Raw genomic sequence first — 16,041 nt, 5'->3', positions numbered from 1 at the left:
GGTCCGTGTGGAGGGTGAGGCCCAACGTGGACGCAAGCTCCGCCAGCTTACGCCCGCGCGACTCCTCCTTGCGATACCCCCACTGCTGACTGGGAGCGTTAAAGTCGCCCACAATCAGCAGGGGATCGCGGCCCGCTACTCTTAGCGCTCGGCTAAAGAGGTCCGCAAAAGTCACTCGCTTTAGTTTGGGAGAGCAGTACACGTTGAGTATATGCAACGGTGGGTCCCTGCGGCGGACTGGTAGGAGGGTCACCATTACATAAAGTACTCTAGTTGGAGGTCGAGATCCACTAGGTTGGCTGTGTAGTCTTTGTGAACGAGAAGACAAGACGCGGGATCCTGTTAGAACGTCGTGTAATTTGAAATTGTGGCGCCCAGGCCTGGCTCTTGGAGGGCAACCACGGCTGGTAAGGACTCGAAAGTTTCAAGGTAGAGGCGGAAATTGGCCCGCTTAGTGCGGTCCTTAAAGCCTCTACAGTTAAACTGTGTTATTGAAGTTGACATGGCCGAATTGGAGATGGCGGAACTCCTTTGATTAAGGTGTCTCGCCATGATTTAAAATTTTTTTTGGGGAGGAGGAGGGATTGGCTGCCTCAGAGCCAGCTACTTGCGCCATCAAGGGGGTGATGACGGAAGGAGCGGGGCAGCTGTCCTCATTGTCCGAATCAATAATCAGACGGTTGAATTTTGAAGGGCGGGATACGTCCCTAATGGGTCCCGTCCGACGGAGGAGGCGGGGGTTGTCCGAGATGTGTTTTGAGAGCACCACGGGGACGGCAGATTTGACCTTTGTCAAGATCTGGTCCATGGCGGTCTCGATCATATATCGCAATTTAGAGGTTAAGCGCTCCTCCATCGCAGAGATGGCTGTCACAAGGGCAGGCGAGATCTCCGCGTCGCTCTCCATTGCGTCCGAATTCTGCGGACTCGGTGCGGCGGACGCCAATTTTGACTCTCAATTTTGAATTTTGTTGAGCAAAAGCTCATTCTGTGCCCGGAGCACGTCTATCTGTTTTTTGTATTCCGCGTCGAGTGCGGAGACGGTTGCGTGGGAGGGTGAGGGATGGGAGTAAGAGGAGGCGATCTCAGCCCAGCTGCTCACCTGTTTGTCGTGTTGAGGCGCTGATGCCCGGTGTCGGCAGCGCCAATTGTCTTGAGGGCCGGGAAGTGGCCAGTGTCTCTGCCGCTGGGCGGTGGAGGCGCCGTCTTCTTCCCGGGCGCTGGCTTCACCGACGGTGAGGAAGGTGACGATGTCTTGTGGTCGGTGCCGTGAGCACCACGCGGCGTTCCGCCACCGGCACCTGGCTTTGGATGACTTGGCTGCTTGCCAGGTCGCTGGTTTTTTGGCACCTCTGGGCGTTTAGCCTTGGGGCCATGCACGTTAAGCTGTCGGAATTTTCCCGTGCAGTCGCGGGAGTTGGTAGCGTGGGCTTGCCCACAGACTGCACAGGACAGGGAGACCACCAGGGGGAGCCGAGCGGAGCGGACGCGCTTCACATGGGTGCTGTGAACTTTCGCCTTTATTTTCCCACTTACCCATCATAGCGCCCTAAATTCCTACCTCAGGCTTTCGTGAACCCCCAAGGGACCTTTACGAGGACTCCTTTGTCCGTGAGTACGCTGTATTTTGCACAAGCACTTTACGAAGATCTCCGAAGCGGAGTCGCCGCACTAAGCCTAACCCCTCTCGGCGGCCCACGGCGGAGCGGCGTTCCACGTCAACGCCGCCTAGGCGGCGCACGGCGGAGCGGCGTTCCACGTCAACGCTTCATATGGCCGACGCCGCTGCCTTCCCATCCAGCCACAGCGGGTCGTGCTCGCTATCCACGGCAGCGGAGGGAGTCCACGAACTTGCCGACATGGATACCCAGGACGCCATGCCCGGAATTTCTACCACCGACACAACGGAGGGGGGCCTACCGCACGGGACGCAACGAGACAGGACTGAAGCCTACCCGAAGGCGACGCCATGGTTCAGGATGATCGACGCACGCAAAAAACGATTCAAACCTGTAACGGAGGCCGAAGCACACACACCTGCCGAAATATCACGACCCGCACGCCCCATCAAATTACCGAGGCTGTCGCATGATGACTACAAGGTGGTAATACGTCTACGTGGAGGGGTGACGCTGCATAACAACTCCGGTAGGTCACTTCTTGCTGCTTTGCAATTCAAGCTCAGCCGCCAATTGACCCACGAGGCCAGAGTCAGGATCAAGCCAGAGCAAAACATCGCTATTCTGAGCACCCCAGATCCGGACCTTACGGAACAGATATGCAACATCCAAGCAATCAATCTAGGAGGAAAGGAATATTCAATGAGCGCTTATGCAGCCTCACCAGATAACTCATGTAAAGGCATCATTACCGGCGCCTTACCGATACCTTCAGAAGAGGAATTACTAAACTGCACGGAAACATATCCCCAACAAATCAACATCATTCAAGCGAGGCCTTTCGGCACCAAGGGGGCATGTCTATATACCTTTGAAGGCAAAGCAGTGCCACGGTTTGTCTACCTCAGCGGCATCGAATACAGGTCCAAACCATTCCGACCAGTGATGCAGGTTTGCGGATGCTGCCTGAAAATAGGGCACCGTGCTGACATTTGTCCCACTCCGCAGGAGAAAAGATGCTACAATTGCGGAGTACGCAATCCTCCACCAGGACATGTCGATTGCAAAAAGTACTGCATCGTCTGCGACACATCGGACCATTCCACCATTGACACGAACTGCCCGGCAAGACAGAAGAACTACACCACAAGAGGGAAAAAGACAAGCAAAGCTGATGAAGGCGTAATCCGACGTCATCATTATAAAGACATTGCTGCACAGAGCCAAATGCAGAATAACCAAAAGCCTGACCAGAAGCAAAAGAATGCGCAGAAGAACAAGACTGAACAGGAGCGCGAGACTGAGCATCGGCCCAAATTTAACCAAACCCAAGCCGACCGGCCGGGAGAACTTCAAGGATATAACAACAGCACAACACTTCCCCCGAAAGGGAATCAGAAAAACGGTCCAAGCAAGGCACTCGCCATCCATCCAAAGAAAGCTTGGAACAAGAGCAGAGAACAATGGCCACCCCTCCCACCACTGAGGAAGGAAAACCCAGTGGCCACCACGGGTGTCCAGACACCTTTGGAGCAGACCATGGAGACCGAGACCTCAGAACCGTCGGACAACCAAGATAGCAAAGACCACACGGAAAAGTGCAGTGCGGACACCGTGAACGCTGGATATAAAACTTCACAACGCGATTTCACACAACTTCAACCCCTTCGGGTGCCCAGTGGTACCGAGACAGACGCCACCGAGCCACGGGCCTGTACCTTGAAAGCCAGTGATTGCGCATCCCACATCCAGGAGACCCAGGAGACGCAGTCACTCCGGAACGCTACACCCGAGAAAGAAGCCGGCTCTGCTAAAAGCGGTGAGTTGTCCGTCCAAGCAGCCTCCACTCCCACCTCTTTTCGAAACCCTGACTCCCCTATTACACCTCAAGAGGCGGTTAAACAGTACATACGTTCCGCTGAATTTCGCTCAGAAATCACTACCATAATAAATACTATAGTTGCTGAACAACTCGGAGCGATGCAGCAACAGCTCATACTAGCCCAGGCACAGTTGATACAGTCCATGGCTGACAGGATAGAAGCTACGATTAACACACGCTTGGAAAAACATGAAGCCGGCATCAACAAGCTTTTCGAACTTGTACCGCATCAGGAATTGCCTCGCAAGAAGCGCGCAGTTGAACCCGCTGCCTGTCCTCATCCACTCAATCCAGACCAGCAACATGGCGCAGAACAATAACACGCGAAACCGTCGGCGGCGACACCAGTCCAACACACCAGCAGAAACAATTATATGGCAATGGAACTGTCGCAGCATACGCCGAAAACAAGCACAACTAGCCGCATATATAGCAAACTCCCCTAATCCCCCCCATGTCATCGCTCTGCAAGAGACGGAAACAAATCGCATTCATATCCGCGGTTATCACACGGCAGCCCTTACACCACGTACGGAAATCTTGACACTCGCATCCATGCCGGTACTAGACCGCACACCGACAAACACGCCCGACAGCAAGGGCACTCAATATACCGCGATAGAGCTCAGCTCACCAGGACACACACATGGCCTCACTATTATTAACATATACAGCAATCCTAAAGATAAAGGCAGAGTTATTCCGGGTATCCTGGGCTCCTTCCGTTCCTCAAACCTTCTTGTGGTGGGTGATTTTAATGCACGTCACACGCACTGGGGATACAACTCGGATACCCCCAAAGGTAATCTGATTTCTACCGCAATGGCTGATTACAACCTTAGCCTGATCACAAACCCCACCGTACCCACTCGCATTGGCACAAGCGTCACCCGCGACACCACACCCGATCTCACATGGGCCACACAGAACATAATCGTTAAATCTCACACGGTGCTCCAGGATAGCCTTGGAAGTGACCATTTTCCAGTCTCCACTATTATATCTTATGAATCCAAGATTTTCAACCCTCGTTCGCAGCTTCTCACTGACTGGGATAAATTGCGCTCATATTTGGCAACTGATTCGACAGAACCCCGTACTGTCACTGACTGGACAGACCGTCTGGTGAAGGCCATCCAGGCGAACAGCAAAAGCATTAAAAATACCCCTAAGGCACCGCAGCTTGATCCGCATCTGGCTCATCTATGGGAGGCCCGACAGGGACTTCTCAAGCGCTGGCGTCACCAGCGACACAATCGTAAATTGAGACTCCGCATAGCCGCTCTCGCTCGCGAGGCAGAAGAATACGCGAACACGCTAGCCCGCGCAAACTGGGCAACCTTTTGTAACGACCTGAAGGGTACATTAAGCACTAAACGCACGTGGTCCCTCCTACGCGCTCTCTTGTATCCAACAACCACTAAATCTCAGACACAAGTAAACACACAACGTTTAATACAACTAGAGCTCCAAAAGGGCACCGACGTAATTGGCCAACTACGGGACACTTATATACCCACATCTCTTCAGTCGGCAGATCCACCCAATCTACCTCCACCTAACCCAGAACTTGATGCCGACATCACCTTAAACGAAGTCCGCCGAGCACTCTTTAGTATTCGCCGCTCTACGGCGCCGGGGCCGGATGGCATAACGTACAAGGCACTACTCAATCTGGACGATGTCTCCCTCCAGGAACTCACGGAGCTCTTTAATAACCACTGGCAAGCTGGGACGCTCCCATCAGCCTGGACCCATGCCAGCATGCGATTTATACCCAAACCGGGCAAAGCCCTCACTCTTCAAAATTTGCGCCCCATCTCCTTAACGAGCTGTGTCGGCAAGCTCTTCGAGCACGTCATTCTCAATCGCCTGCAACCATTCCTAGAAACAACAGGCTTTCTCTCAAACGTTCAATTCGGCTTCCGCCCAAACATCTCGGCGCAAGACGTACTTCTCGCGCTTAAAGAGTCCCCCTTTTGCACTAAGCGTCGTACAGCCTCTACGCGAGCCATACTGGCCCTGGATATCCATAAGGCTTTCGACACAATAAGCCATGACCATATCCTCACGACATTAGCCACCACGGGGTGCGGCACCCGCATATGGCAATATATTCGGGCCTTCCTTCAGGGGCGCACGGCAGACCTCCACCTTGGGAATATTGCCTCCCAGCCTTTCCCCCTGCCTAACCGGGACCGGGGAACCCCACAAGGGGCGGTTCTATCACCTTTACTCTTTAACATTGCCCTAGCGCCACTGGCAAACGCGCTTGCTGCTGTCCCAGGGCTCCACACAGCCATATACGCAGATGATATAACCCTCTGGACAACGGCAGGATCCCTTGGAACAGCCCAGGATATCCTACAATCTGCCATAGACATCACCACCACTCATTTAGCAAACACAGGCCTCCGTTGCTCTCCAAATAAATCGGAACTCCTGCAGCTGAAACCCCTCCCCAGTGACCCCCCGATTGAACTGCACATAGTGCCCATTGTGCCTCAGGTGAAGATTCTCGGCCTTCTAATTAACAACACACTCGATGCAACCGCCACCCTTCAGCTCTTGCAGAGACAGACCAAACAGGTCGCTGCACTTATCAGGCGGGTGGCAGCACGCAATCATGGGCTGTCTGAACGCGAGACCCTCAATATGACAAATGCACTAATCATTAGCCGCATTACATATCACCTTCCATACCACATACTCACTCAGCGGCAAAGACAACAGGCAGACATCCTAATACGCACGGCTGTCACCTCTGCCTTACGTCTTCCACGGACGGTTAGCACGAAACGTCTCCTGGCCACTGGTACTCACAATACAGTGATGGAATTAATAGAGGCTCAGCGCACCAATCAATTAGTCCGCCTGAGTCGCACGGAAACAGGACAATGCCTACTGCGACAGCTACGTCTCAATCCACCAATTCCCACCCCAACAAGTCCTACACCTTACATGATTTCTCTGTGCACGAGGATCACATATATCAGAAGCCCCTACCGCACAATATGAGTGCTAGTCTCCATCACGGTAGGCGGCAGGCACGAGCGAGCTATTACACGAAAACATACAGCAACCGCTCCGATATCCTTTATGTCGACGCGGCACAAAATTCTAAACCAGGATATTTCACGGCAGTCGCAGCCTATGAAGACGGCACAGTGGGGGCCGCTGCCACTATTCGAACTAATTCGCCTGCAGAGGCGGAAGGAGCCGCCATCGCACTTGCTCTGGCCCACTCCATCATTGACAAACACATAACAGAAATTTGCACAGATTCACAGGCCGCGTACCGCCACTACCTACAGGGCGTGGCGACTCCGGCAACACACCGTATTCTTACCACGGCCACCTCTCTCGACCGAACGGTTACTTTGTCGTGGGTCCCTGGGCATGCCTCGATCCCCGGTAATGAGCGCGTTCATGCGCTGGCCCGAGAACTCTCCTCCCGGACCCCGGAGGATCAGGCACCCAACCCTGCGCAAGAAGCCCCTTCGGTCCTGTCTACATATCACCAAATTACCACATTTTACAAATTCAGCCGCATGAAACTGCCACCACCCCACAGTACCTTGTCGCCCTTATCCAGCGCCACATGGCGGCAATTACAGACAGGCTGCTTTATTTCACCCCACCGCCTCTCATGCTTTCATCCCACCTTTCCTCCTGATTGTAACACCTGTGGCGTGCCCAAATCCACACTTTTCCATTACCTTTGGGAATGTCCTTCCCCAAAGGCAGTATCCCCCATCCCCAATCCCACTCATTCTTCCTGGGAGGCTGCTTTACGGCCCGCTCAGCCCGCCGGCCAGAAATGGCTAGTGGATCGGGCTTTACGTGAAGCACTAGCCCGTGGACTCCTGGACCAGTAGGGGACCACCCTGGAAGATTTTTTTTTTTGTGTAATAAAGTTGTTTCCATCCATCCATCCACAGGACAGAGTACATTCATGCGGCGCCTTGACTCCGTCGACGGTCGGCGCCGTTTGGCCACACAGGCCGCACTTTTCTTCCGGGCAGGGGCAGGTGTCTGCGCGGTGACCTACAGTGCCGCACCGCACGCAGGCCGGAATGGTTCTCTTGTACGCACGCACAAGGGTCACCTCGGAGTTGTAATGCACATATCGCGGCACCACTTTTCCCACGAAGGTGAGCGACGCGACGTCGGATTTGCGAAGCTTGCGGATATCGGCAAGCTCTCGAGCACGCCACTGGATCTTGTTTTGGAGGGATCACTGGTCTCGTGCTTGGCCACGGTGATGACGCCGCGGCACACGTCTCCAGTGAGTTTCAACTGGCCGTACATGGAGAGCTGGCCCTTCGGTGATGTTAGTTGAAAATCCCGCAGAAGCTTGTCCGCGACGTGCGGCTCTCTGGTGCCTGCGACGATCAAGTTTTGCTCCCATGTGGGGAGCAGGCTGAGGGATGCTGCGGCCTTGGCGCCCAGGTAGGCCGCGAACGCTGCTCCCAGCTCGCCATGTTGGTATACATCCCTGAGAGCGACGGTCACCCGGGGCTTCAGGATGATGACGATGTCTTCTGGATGAAGACGCGGCAGTGGCTTGGGTTTCCAAGAGGGTCCGGTCTTAGACTGGGCCCCTCCGTGAAGCGCTGCAGCGCGCGCAGCAGCGTCGTGCCGTGTTGAGCGGCCTGCCGACGTGGCGTCCGCTTTCTTGGAGGCGGCGTCCCGCTTGCGGGAGCGGCGTTCCACTAATTTGAAGAGCCTCGGGTTCTCGATGGGCGCAGAATCCGGACTTTCAGGCGTTGGAGCTGAAGGAACCTCGGACCAGGCCATGGCGTCCGGGTCGTAGCCGCGTTGTACTTTTTGGGCAGCCATCTTGACACGGGTGGGCGACTGTCTCACGGCCGAGCGTCGGCGTAGGCGTTAGGCCTAGCGCCGTCGCCACGAAACGCAAGTGAGGATCGGCCTTAAAATGCGTAAATGTTGCCCCACCTGTGTGTGAGTGGTGTCCACAGGTAGCTGTCGACTTCGCGAAGACAGACGCGGCTGTGTTGACGGGGTTCCGGCCGAGGAACCGTGGCTCCAGCCAAAAGTTGGCGGAGACGATGCGCGGTACGTCCACTCGCTCCGCGCGCTCGCAGCGTCCCCCGTGCCGTGGAGGGCCGCTTCGTAGGTACTTACTTCGTGTGCCGTACCGCGTTGTCGATACTTCCTACTCCAGCGTGTCGGTCGGCGTGCCCTCTCTTGGGGGCGCTCCCCACGACGATATTCTGCTGGAGGTTGGGGCACACGACGTCCTCACCTGCTTTATCGGCGGAGATTTGTGGTGCCGCCGCAATTGCACGACTTAGTTCAACGCGGGTCACGTAGCTCACGAGAGTATTTATATACTCTAGCAATGTGCCTGATCTTTATTTCTCTTGAGCCCATTTCGTGCGCAGGAGGGCTCGGCCGCAGTTGGTTTGGTTCCTATCGTCCCTATTATGATCCTTCGCGTTGGCCCAAGGTTTCCGTTTTAATAAGCTTTGTGGAACCTGGCATGCAACAAATTCTGTTTTCACATTTCTTTTTCGGTGATTTTTGCTTTGTAGCAGGAAAACATCCGTTCAACCCCATGAAACAAATATAGGTCTTCATTTCACAGGATAGTTACGATACTCTTAATTCCAGCCTCGACATTTACTCTATGGCACCAGTTTCAGCGGCCATTTCTGGTTCGACGTCCACACTGCCTTCGCGTCCCGTGCTGGCCTAGTTGGTGGCTGGAAAGCGGGGACGTTTCATCCGACGCTGGCGGGGGTGCTCCACGCGGATGGGCTTCTCGCGATCGCTGTTGTGCGCGAAAAGCTTCTGGTAGAAGCCGCACATGAAACGTCCGCCCGTCTTGTGAAACTGCTTGTGTGCAGCCGCAGTGGCTGCGCAAGCAAACTCTGCTCCGCACTTCGCGCAGAGCATCTCCCCGATGTGTGTCCCAGCGTGCAGAGCCATTCTTCGTTTGCTCTTGCACGGCGCCTGGCTCAGGCGACATGGCACTCTTCTTCCACACGGGGCGGCTTCGTTGCCCTGATGCCGGTACACACTGTGCGCAATGAGTTTGCCTGGAAGGTGGAAGTTCTTCTCGCAATCCTCGCAGCGATGCATGGTAGCCTCCCCGTCGGGCCGAATGCGGGTGATTATTCTTTGCCAGATGGATATTCCGTACCGCTGCATGGAGACAAAAGAGGTTGATTAGTCAATGCGGTACAGTGTCGCGTTCTCTCGCGGCCTCTGAATCGTATCTGCTGTCGTTAGTTGTTCGCCCAGTGCTGCTAGGTGCTCTATTACCCCGACGTCTGTAAGCGTACCATTCCTTTTTCCAACATCAGATGTCGCTATGACTGATTGCGGCATGTCTGGCGCATAGATCATGTGACGCAGTGGTCAGATGCTTCATTAACCTGTAGCCGTCACTCTGTTTCCGCACCCGAGAGAGGAAACGGTGTCTGAAACAGCTAATGGATACACCATGGTGTAAGTTTTCTGCTTCATATTTTGTTTGTGTGTCGTAAATCCGCTTAGACAGCTACCGCTCAGCATCCATGGCCTTGAAAAAAAGTGGTACTATTATGCGCGCGCTCCCTTCCTGCCCAAGTGGATTAGAAGACCATAGCGGTCGTCGCCAGGCGCGCGCGGAAGCGTTGGCGCGATACTATGGTAACCAACAACATGTGTATTACGTGGACGTTGCCGGCCCACACCACGGGGTGTGGTACACGGCCGCAGTCGTACACAACACAAACACAGTCAACAGGCTCACTTTCAAAGCCTACAGCGCAACACACGCGGAGGAGATTGCCATTGCTCTTGCTCTACCACCGACACGCGAGTGGCCTGTCGGAACTAGAGTTGGGCTGGGCTCCCCCGCTTGCCTGGCGCATATTGGAATATAGCTGCCGATGCGAAGATCCAACTCCACGCAACCTGATTTGGGCCCCCGGTCATCAGGGCCTCCAGGGAAACGAACAGGCCGATCAGGCCGCTCGCGCACTCTCTCCCCGGGCTATCTCCCTGTCCTTGGGCGCCTACTCCCAATCACACAATCTGGCCCTTACATTCAAACACATCACCGATTACTACAAGGAGGAGCACCAGCGCTACCCGGCCCCTTGTAAGGGACTGGATCGCGCTGACGAGCGCCTCCTCATCAAAATTCTTACTAACACTGTACTGTGCCCGGCGGTACTTAAACATTTCAACGCATCCTTTGATGGCACGTGCCAGTTCTGTGGGGAGGTGGCTGACGCCTTCCACATGTTTTGGGCGCTCCCATTCTTTATTTACTTGTACATTAAGCAAATAGTCTGCATAAAGTTTTCCATGTTTTCTTAAAAACCACGACTCCGGCTTCCTCGTCCCTTCTCCGGCTCGACCACGCTACCTGAATTCCAACAGCACACAGGGTTCACAAAACTTTTTGCGGTGCATTATTATGAAAGCATCGTTTTCCGGTCCTCCTCCGCTTGCCCACCCGCTGTGAGGCCCTGAAGGACCTTCCTCGTTTTGGCGGTCACACAACGCTAGCATGCATCACCTACTCTCTTAAGTGCTGCAATGCATTCTGGCCCTAATACGCCAGACTTTCGTCCATTTTAGCCCTACACTTTGTGCCAAAAGCAATGTGTCCACTCTGGAGAGCTCATCTGGATAGCTGTAACCACAGCGATTTGTTTTACAAAACAAGCAGTATGTGCATGGCTATGCTCCGTGTACACTTCACACATGGGCGCGCAGACCGGAGGTTAAGGCGAAAGCCTTTAATGCCTCATGCTGTCGTTAGCAATCCGTGTCGGCAGCCGTGTTGACAGATGTGTCCGCGTTTTGACGTGTGTCCACCGAGATATGTGAGACAGTTACTGTGTAATTTCCTTTCCTCAAATACAATTTTCAGTTTCTTCATTACCGCTCCTCTTTCTTCTTTCACTGTCACTTCTTCCCTTCTTGTACGGTGCGGTTAAGGTGTCCACCGCGATGACTGAGAATTACAGCTCCATTTCCTTTCCTCAAAAAGCGTTGCGTTCAAAGGGCAAGGCATCGCGCCGAACGGATGGTGGCGTCCCGTGGACTCCCTGGCAGCGCTACAACACGCTGTCGTTTTCCACTGCTAAAGGCGAAGCCTAAGCGTCATTAATTAGCAGTCAATTAGTGCTGAGTGAATAATCATAAATTAGTCGTTAATTAGTAATTAGTCATTACATCATCATCAATTATGTGTGATGTCATCCAGTGGTGACGTCACCATGAGCAAAGTGGTGCGGAAAACGCTTTTGCCTCTACGCACTTTAGACAGTCAAAGTGCCCCCTGAATTTTTAATGTCCAGGTGAACGCGCAAAAAAAATGGCATGGCTTAGCTGATGGTTAAGCCTAGGATGCGAAGCATAGTTTTGCGGTCTGGCGAGCCGCCCTCTCCCTGGCCGACATCTCGCTGCTCAACTGACTCAACGAGTGCGTCGCCTTTTGCGTGACGTCAGTATCTCCTAGCGGTAGGAGCGGGAGTTAGGCCGCCGTTGGAGGCTGCGCGTCCGCGAGCGAGCGCACGAGGCCCCAGCTTTCCCAGCTGTTGTGACGTCATATCACGTGGTGCGCCTATGAAGGTCAAGTGGTAGCTACGCGGCCGTGCGCGGCGCAGCAAGGAAGAGCTCGGTTGTGCGAGTAATATGCTTCGGATAAAAAGAAAGGTGCAGGAGAGGAAGATGGAGGAGAAGATAGCCTCGGCAGACTGCTGTAAGTTCTGTGGCCAACCGTTAGAAGCATTTTCGCAGCAATCGCTCCCAAGATATCTGCAATTTGTCGCGTGCACACTTGGGACGGAATATATTTCGCCATATCTTTCGCCGCGCAAATGATTTACTGCATCTAAGTGACGGGCCCTTCGCCTTTAATTGAAATATGCAGCTATTTGAAGAGTACAGTTTGCTGGGCTGGCTACCATCACTTTGTTAAGTACCGATTAGCTACAGCGTGAAAGAACGCTTAATCCCATTACCCAGTTCTGATGGACACGCAGAGCAGCCTGCTGTCTCTCTCTAAACGAATGAACGAGCCGTTGCTCGCACGTGGGCGTGAAGCTGAGTACGCGGAATAAGGACCAAACATAAGGCAGTTGCTCTACAGAAGCAAAAATTGTTAATAAATGCAGCCCATAATAAAGCACGAAAGTAGGCATGGTACAACTTAATGCTAACAAACATGCAAACAAACACAACGGAACCCTACACTCCCAAAAGTATTGACGAAAAAGTGTATTAAAAGAAACGATGAGTCGTGATTTGGCATTGAGCGCTGGCTTTGCTCAGCCCTCACCTCAAAGCCCGTCAGAATCTATCCAATTGTGCAGAATGATCTGCACCAGCACTCTAGACAGCATGGGCATAGTGAGCAGTGAGGGTACCGACGTAGAGAGATATCAAAGTCAGCCGCTCGCATCTTTCTTCATTCCTCCCCTCGCTTTCCATGTTAAGCTATATCAACGTTGCGCAACGGTTACTTTATGATTGTCCGTTAATTATGCCGACCCTCCGTGCTAGGGCGGCAAAAAGGAGCGAGAACTGGTCTCATTCGTGTTCAGGCGAGGGAAACCTTCACTTCGTGCCGACGGCCCAACACGGGATTTGAACCTCGTCGCGCGAATCTAAAGGCACGCGGGGCTACCACCGGGGACCATCGCGTCCACTACGATCGCCGATGGTCTTGGAAAGAGCACCGGGGCTTACGTCTTCGGATGACAAATCGGAGTCGAAGCTGTCGTCTACCGACACGCGCCTGGCTTGTGTCTCGGCCAGCGGAGAGGCCCTGTGGGACCTCGGTCCTGGGGTCATGGGAACCTGGGGGACTCGGATCTTCGTGGACCTGGGTCCTGCGGGACCTGGGAGTCTAACTGAGGTGGAGGGCTTCGACGGGTCCATGCTTTGGTCCTCGTGCGACGCTGGGACCTGCAGAACTAGTGATGACGGAGCAACTGCCAGCGATGCAACGGTCAGCCAGGCTGGCGGCGCAGTCGAACGGCGGCGCGTGAACGACACGAGCGAATGACGTGACGCAACTCAGGAGCGATGCAAAGGAAGAGGAAGCGCCATGTAGGCGAAGAAAAAGTGGAAGGACCGAGAAAGAAATTTGCAAATAGTGGCCTTAATTGTTGCTGTTGCGATTTAAAAATCGTTGTCCGTTCCTTCTACGGTGCACAGTTCGAATATTCGTTGCCAGTGATTTGAAAGCATTGCGAGTGCTTAGAAATGTTCTGCCCCCATGCATTGTTGCTGCGTCGAGAACTACGAAGCTTGTAGTCGTATACAAACAGCCGTGCCGTAGAGCTTACGCACCACTATTTGTTGATGTTAACTTTAGTACCTAATGCGCGTGATGCACGAGGCTCACTTTCCGTTAAAGGGCCAGAAACAAAGCTGCAGGGAGGAGTTCCATGACGAAAAATATGGCACCTACAGATGCGCTGCTGTGCAATGAGCGAGGAAGACCTCTCTAAAGATGCGCATACGCCACTTTGAGAGAAAGCAGAAATCTAGACACATTTGCAATAAGACAAAAATACATGCTCAGCTTTCCTGGACATTCAGCAACTAGCGCCATCTTTTGGAAAAATTGGCCCCAGCTTGCTTAGCAAAGGGTTATTCGGATGTATATGGGAGGGGCCTTTGTCTTGCAGTGGGCATATTTAGGCTGAGGGCCATAATAATGCTGGTGAGGGAACAACGCGTAGGTCAGTCCGCACAGTGAGGATAATTTAAATTTGTAATTTTCAGCAAAGTAGAGTGCTGTGGTATCGGGGGAGGCGACCGCATGAACACAATACTCGATGCAAACTCGGAACAAAGACGAAATTTATTGTGGGGTGAGCTACACTGGCTGCGGATGAGCAGTTTCGAGTGAGCATGGATGAGTCAAGCTGCGCTGTGGATGAGCAGTTTCGAGTGAGCATAGATGAGCCAAGCTGCGCATGCGCGAGGAGCGAGTGACGTCACAGCTGGTGCGCCGTACTGAACAAGAAGGAGAGGATGATGAGGAAGAAGTCTGCTGGAGTTGCCCTTACAGCATCTTGGACTTGGTTTGATCACCCCACTCTTGCTGTCATTTGGCGCCACCACGCTTGAGTTCAGCCACATGCCTGTTTGTGAAGCTCTTCAAAATTTCTTGCTGGATTCTCATCGACTGCCTTGCTAAAGCTTACAGTATTTTGTTTTATATGCTTGATTGCATTTCGAATTAATCACTTCCTCATTTTTTCTTTTTTCTCTCTCTGTCTCTTCAATCTAAACTGTTATATTTTTACACTCCGTGCCCTCCTTGTGGTAGACTCCGTTGATGCTGCTCTCCCTTTAGTATCTGCAGGTGAATAGCAACCTATGCCTCCCAATTCTTGGCCGATCCCCCAGTGCAGGTATGTGCTATCTTTTCAAAGGCTAATAACAAGAACTACTACAGCCATGGAGTAGGAAAGCAATGCCGGTGCTGAGCGGCGCAGAAGAGCGGAAAAGTTGAATTTGCCGGATACCGAAGAGTTTGCCTGGCATTTAGCGGTTCAACCAGAGGATGAACGAACAGGCTAAGGACAAGCGCGCAGCGGAGACGCCAGAGCAATGAGAGGAACGCCTAGCAAAGTGGCGTCGCCAGGAGGCTGAGCGGCGTGCCGAAGCCTCTCAGCAGCAGCCTCAAGACGATGTCAAAACTCGCGGATCGACGGACCATACGATGAAACTCAGTGAAAGTGCCAGAGCGACTCGGTGCTTTCAGGCAGGCTTTGTGAACAATCCGTTTGGGTATGTGTGCGACGTGTGTGAAAGACCAGGCCAAATCAAAAGACTTGACGCCGGTAAGCAACGACATGCGTGAAACGTTGAGTTTGGCGGCGTCTGAGTGGGGCGAAGAAGGTGGAGCCGTGACCAGGGTTTGTACGACGTGCAAGAAGTGTCTCGTTAAGCAATGAACCTGTTACTACCGCCATTTAGCTTGAACATGGTTGAGGTGTCCACTGTTCCAAGAGGGCAGTTATGCGCCTTCACTCTGTTTCAGGTGTCCACCGAGATGTCGACACCTCGCCCTCATCTCACGCTACGTATATCCTAGCATAGGAGAGCTAAGCCACTGCCAATGTATTGGACGCGCATAAGTACTTATATACAACAAGCACGTGACACAAACAGCCGATCAACAAGTGCACATAAACACAAACAAGCAAAGGTCCAATACATTGCTTCGAAACCAAAAGCAACAGATACATGACGTTAAAGGGTTACGGAACCAAACTTTTGGAGCTGCTCTTTTACATGTGAACAAGAGGTTGACTGCTAAACTCTATAAATGCGGCAAGCATTTCAGCGAAAAAGGTGGATAGCACGTTTTTTTTTTCGCGATTTACTGCCGTATCGTTGCACCTGGCGCCCATCTGTGGAAGCTGCGAGTGGTACTGCGACTGGAAGGCTGCGACTGGTACGCAGCCTTCCACTACGGTGTTTCACATTTCTGTTTAAGAATGCTCTCCGTGACGCTGACAAGTACATGAGTAGGATACCCAGAAGCAGAAA

General features: G+C 53.1%; 1 protein-coding gene across 1 annotated transcript; it reads right to left on the bottom strand.

Moving 5' to 3' along the window:
• Positions 1 to 8,678: 8,678 nt before the first annotated feature.
• Positions 8,679 to 13,559, bottom strand: LOC149328252 (uncharacterized). The gene is made up of 2 exons (XM_089560764.1): positions 13,219 to 13,559; positions 8,679 to 9,672 (listed from the first exon to the last, which is right to left on the bottom strand). The coding sequence occupies exons 1-2, from the start codon at positions 13,408 to 13,410 to the stop codon at positions 9,220 to 9,222; spliced, it is 645 nt and encodes a 214-aa protein (XP_089416890.1). The 5' UTR covers positions 13,411 to 13,559; the 3' UTR covers positions 8,679 to 9,219.
• Positions 13,560 to 16,041: the final 2,482 nt, after the last annotated feature.

The sequence above is a fragment of the Amblyomma mixtum genome, chromosome 9 (assembly GCF_055824585.1).
Source record: "Amblyomma mixtum isolate Tamu chromosome 9, ASM5582458v1, whole genome shotgun sequence".
Classification (NCBI taxonomy): domain Eukaryota; kingdom Metazoa; phylum Arthropoda; class Arachnida; order Ixodida; family Ixodidae; genus Amblyomma; species Amblyomma mixtum.
The sequence above is the reverse complement of the archived record's forward strand: the minus strand, read 5'-3'. Positions and strand labels throughout refer to the sequence as shown.

Bases quoted from the DNA above. Each gene is read 5' to 3' on its own strand.
- LOC149328252 (XM_089560764.1), bottom strand. From the start codon at position 13,410: ATGGACCCGTCGAAGCCCTCCACCTCAGTTAGACTCCCAGGTCCCGCA. The intron at 9,673-13,218 runs GTAAGCCCCGGT...GTCTCCATGCAG, and splicing joins CCGATTTGTCATCCGAAGAC to CGGTACGGAATATCCATCTG.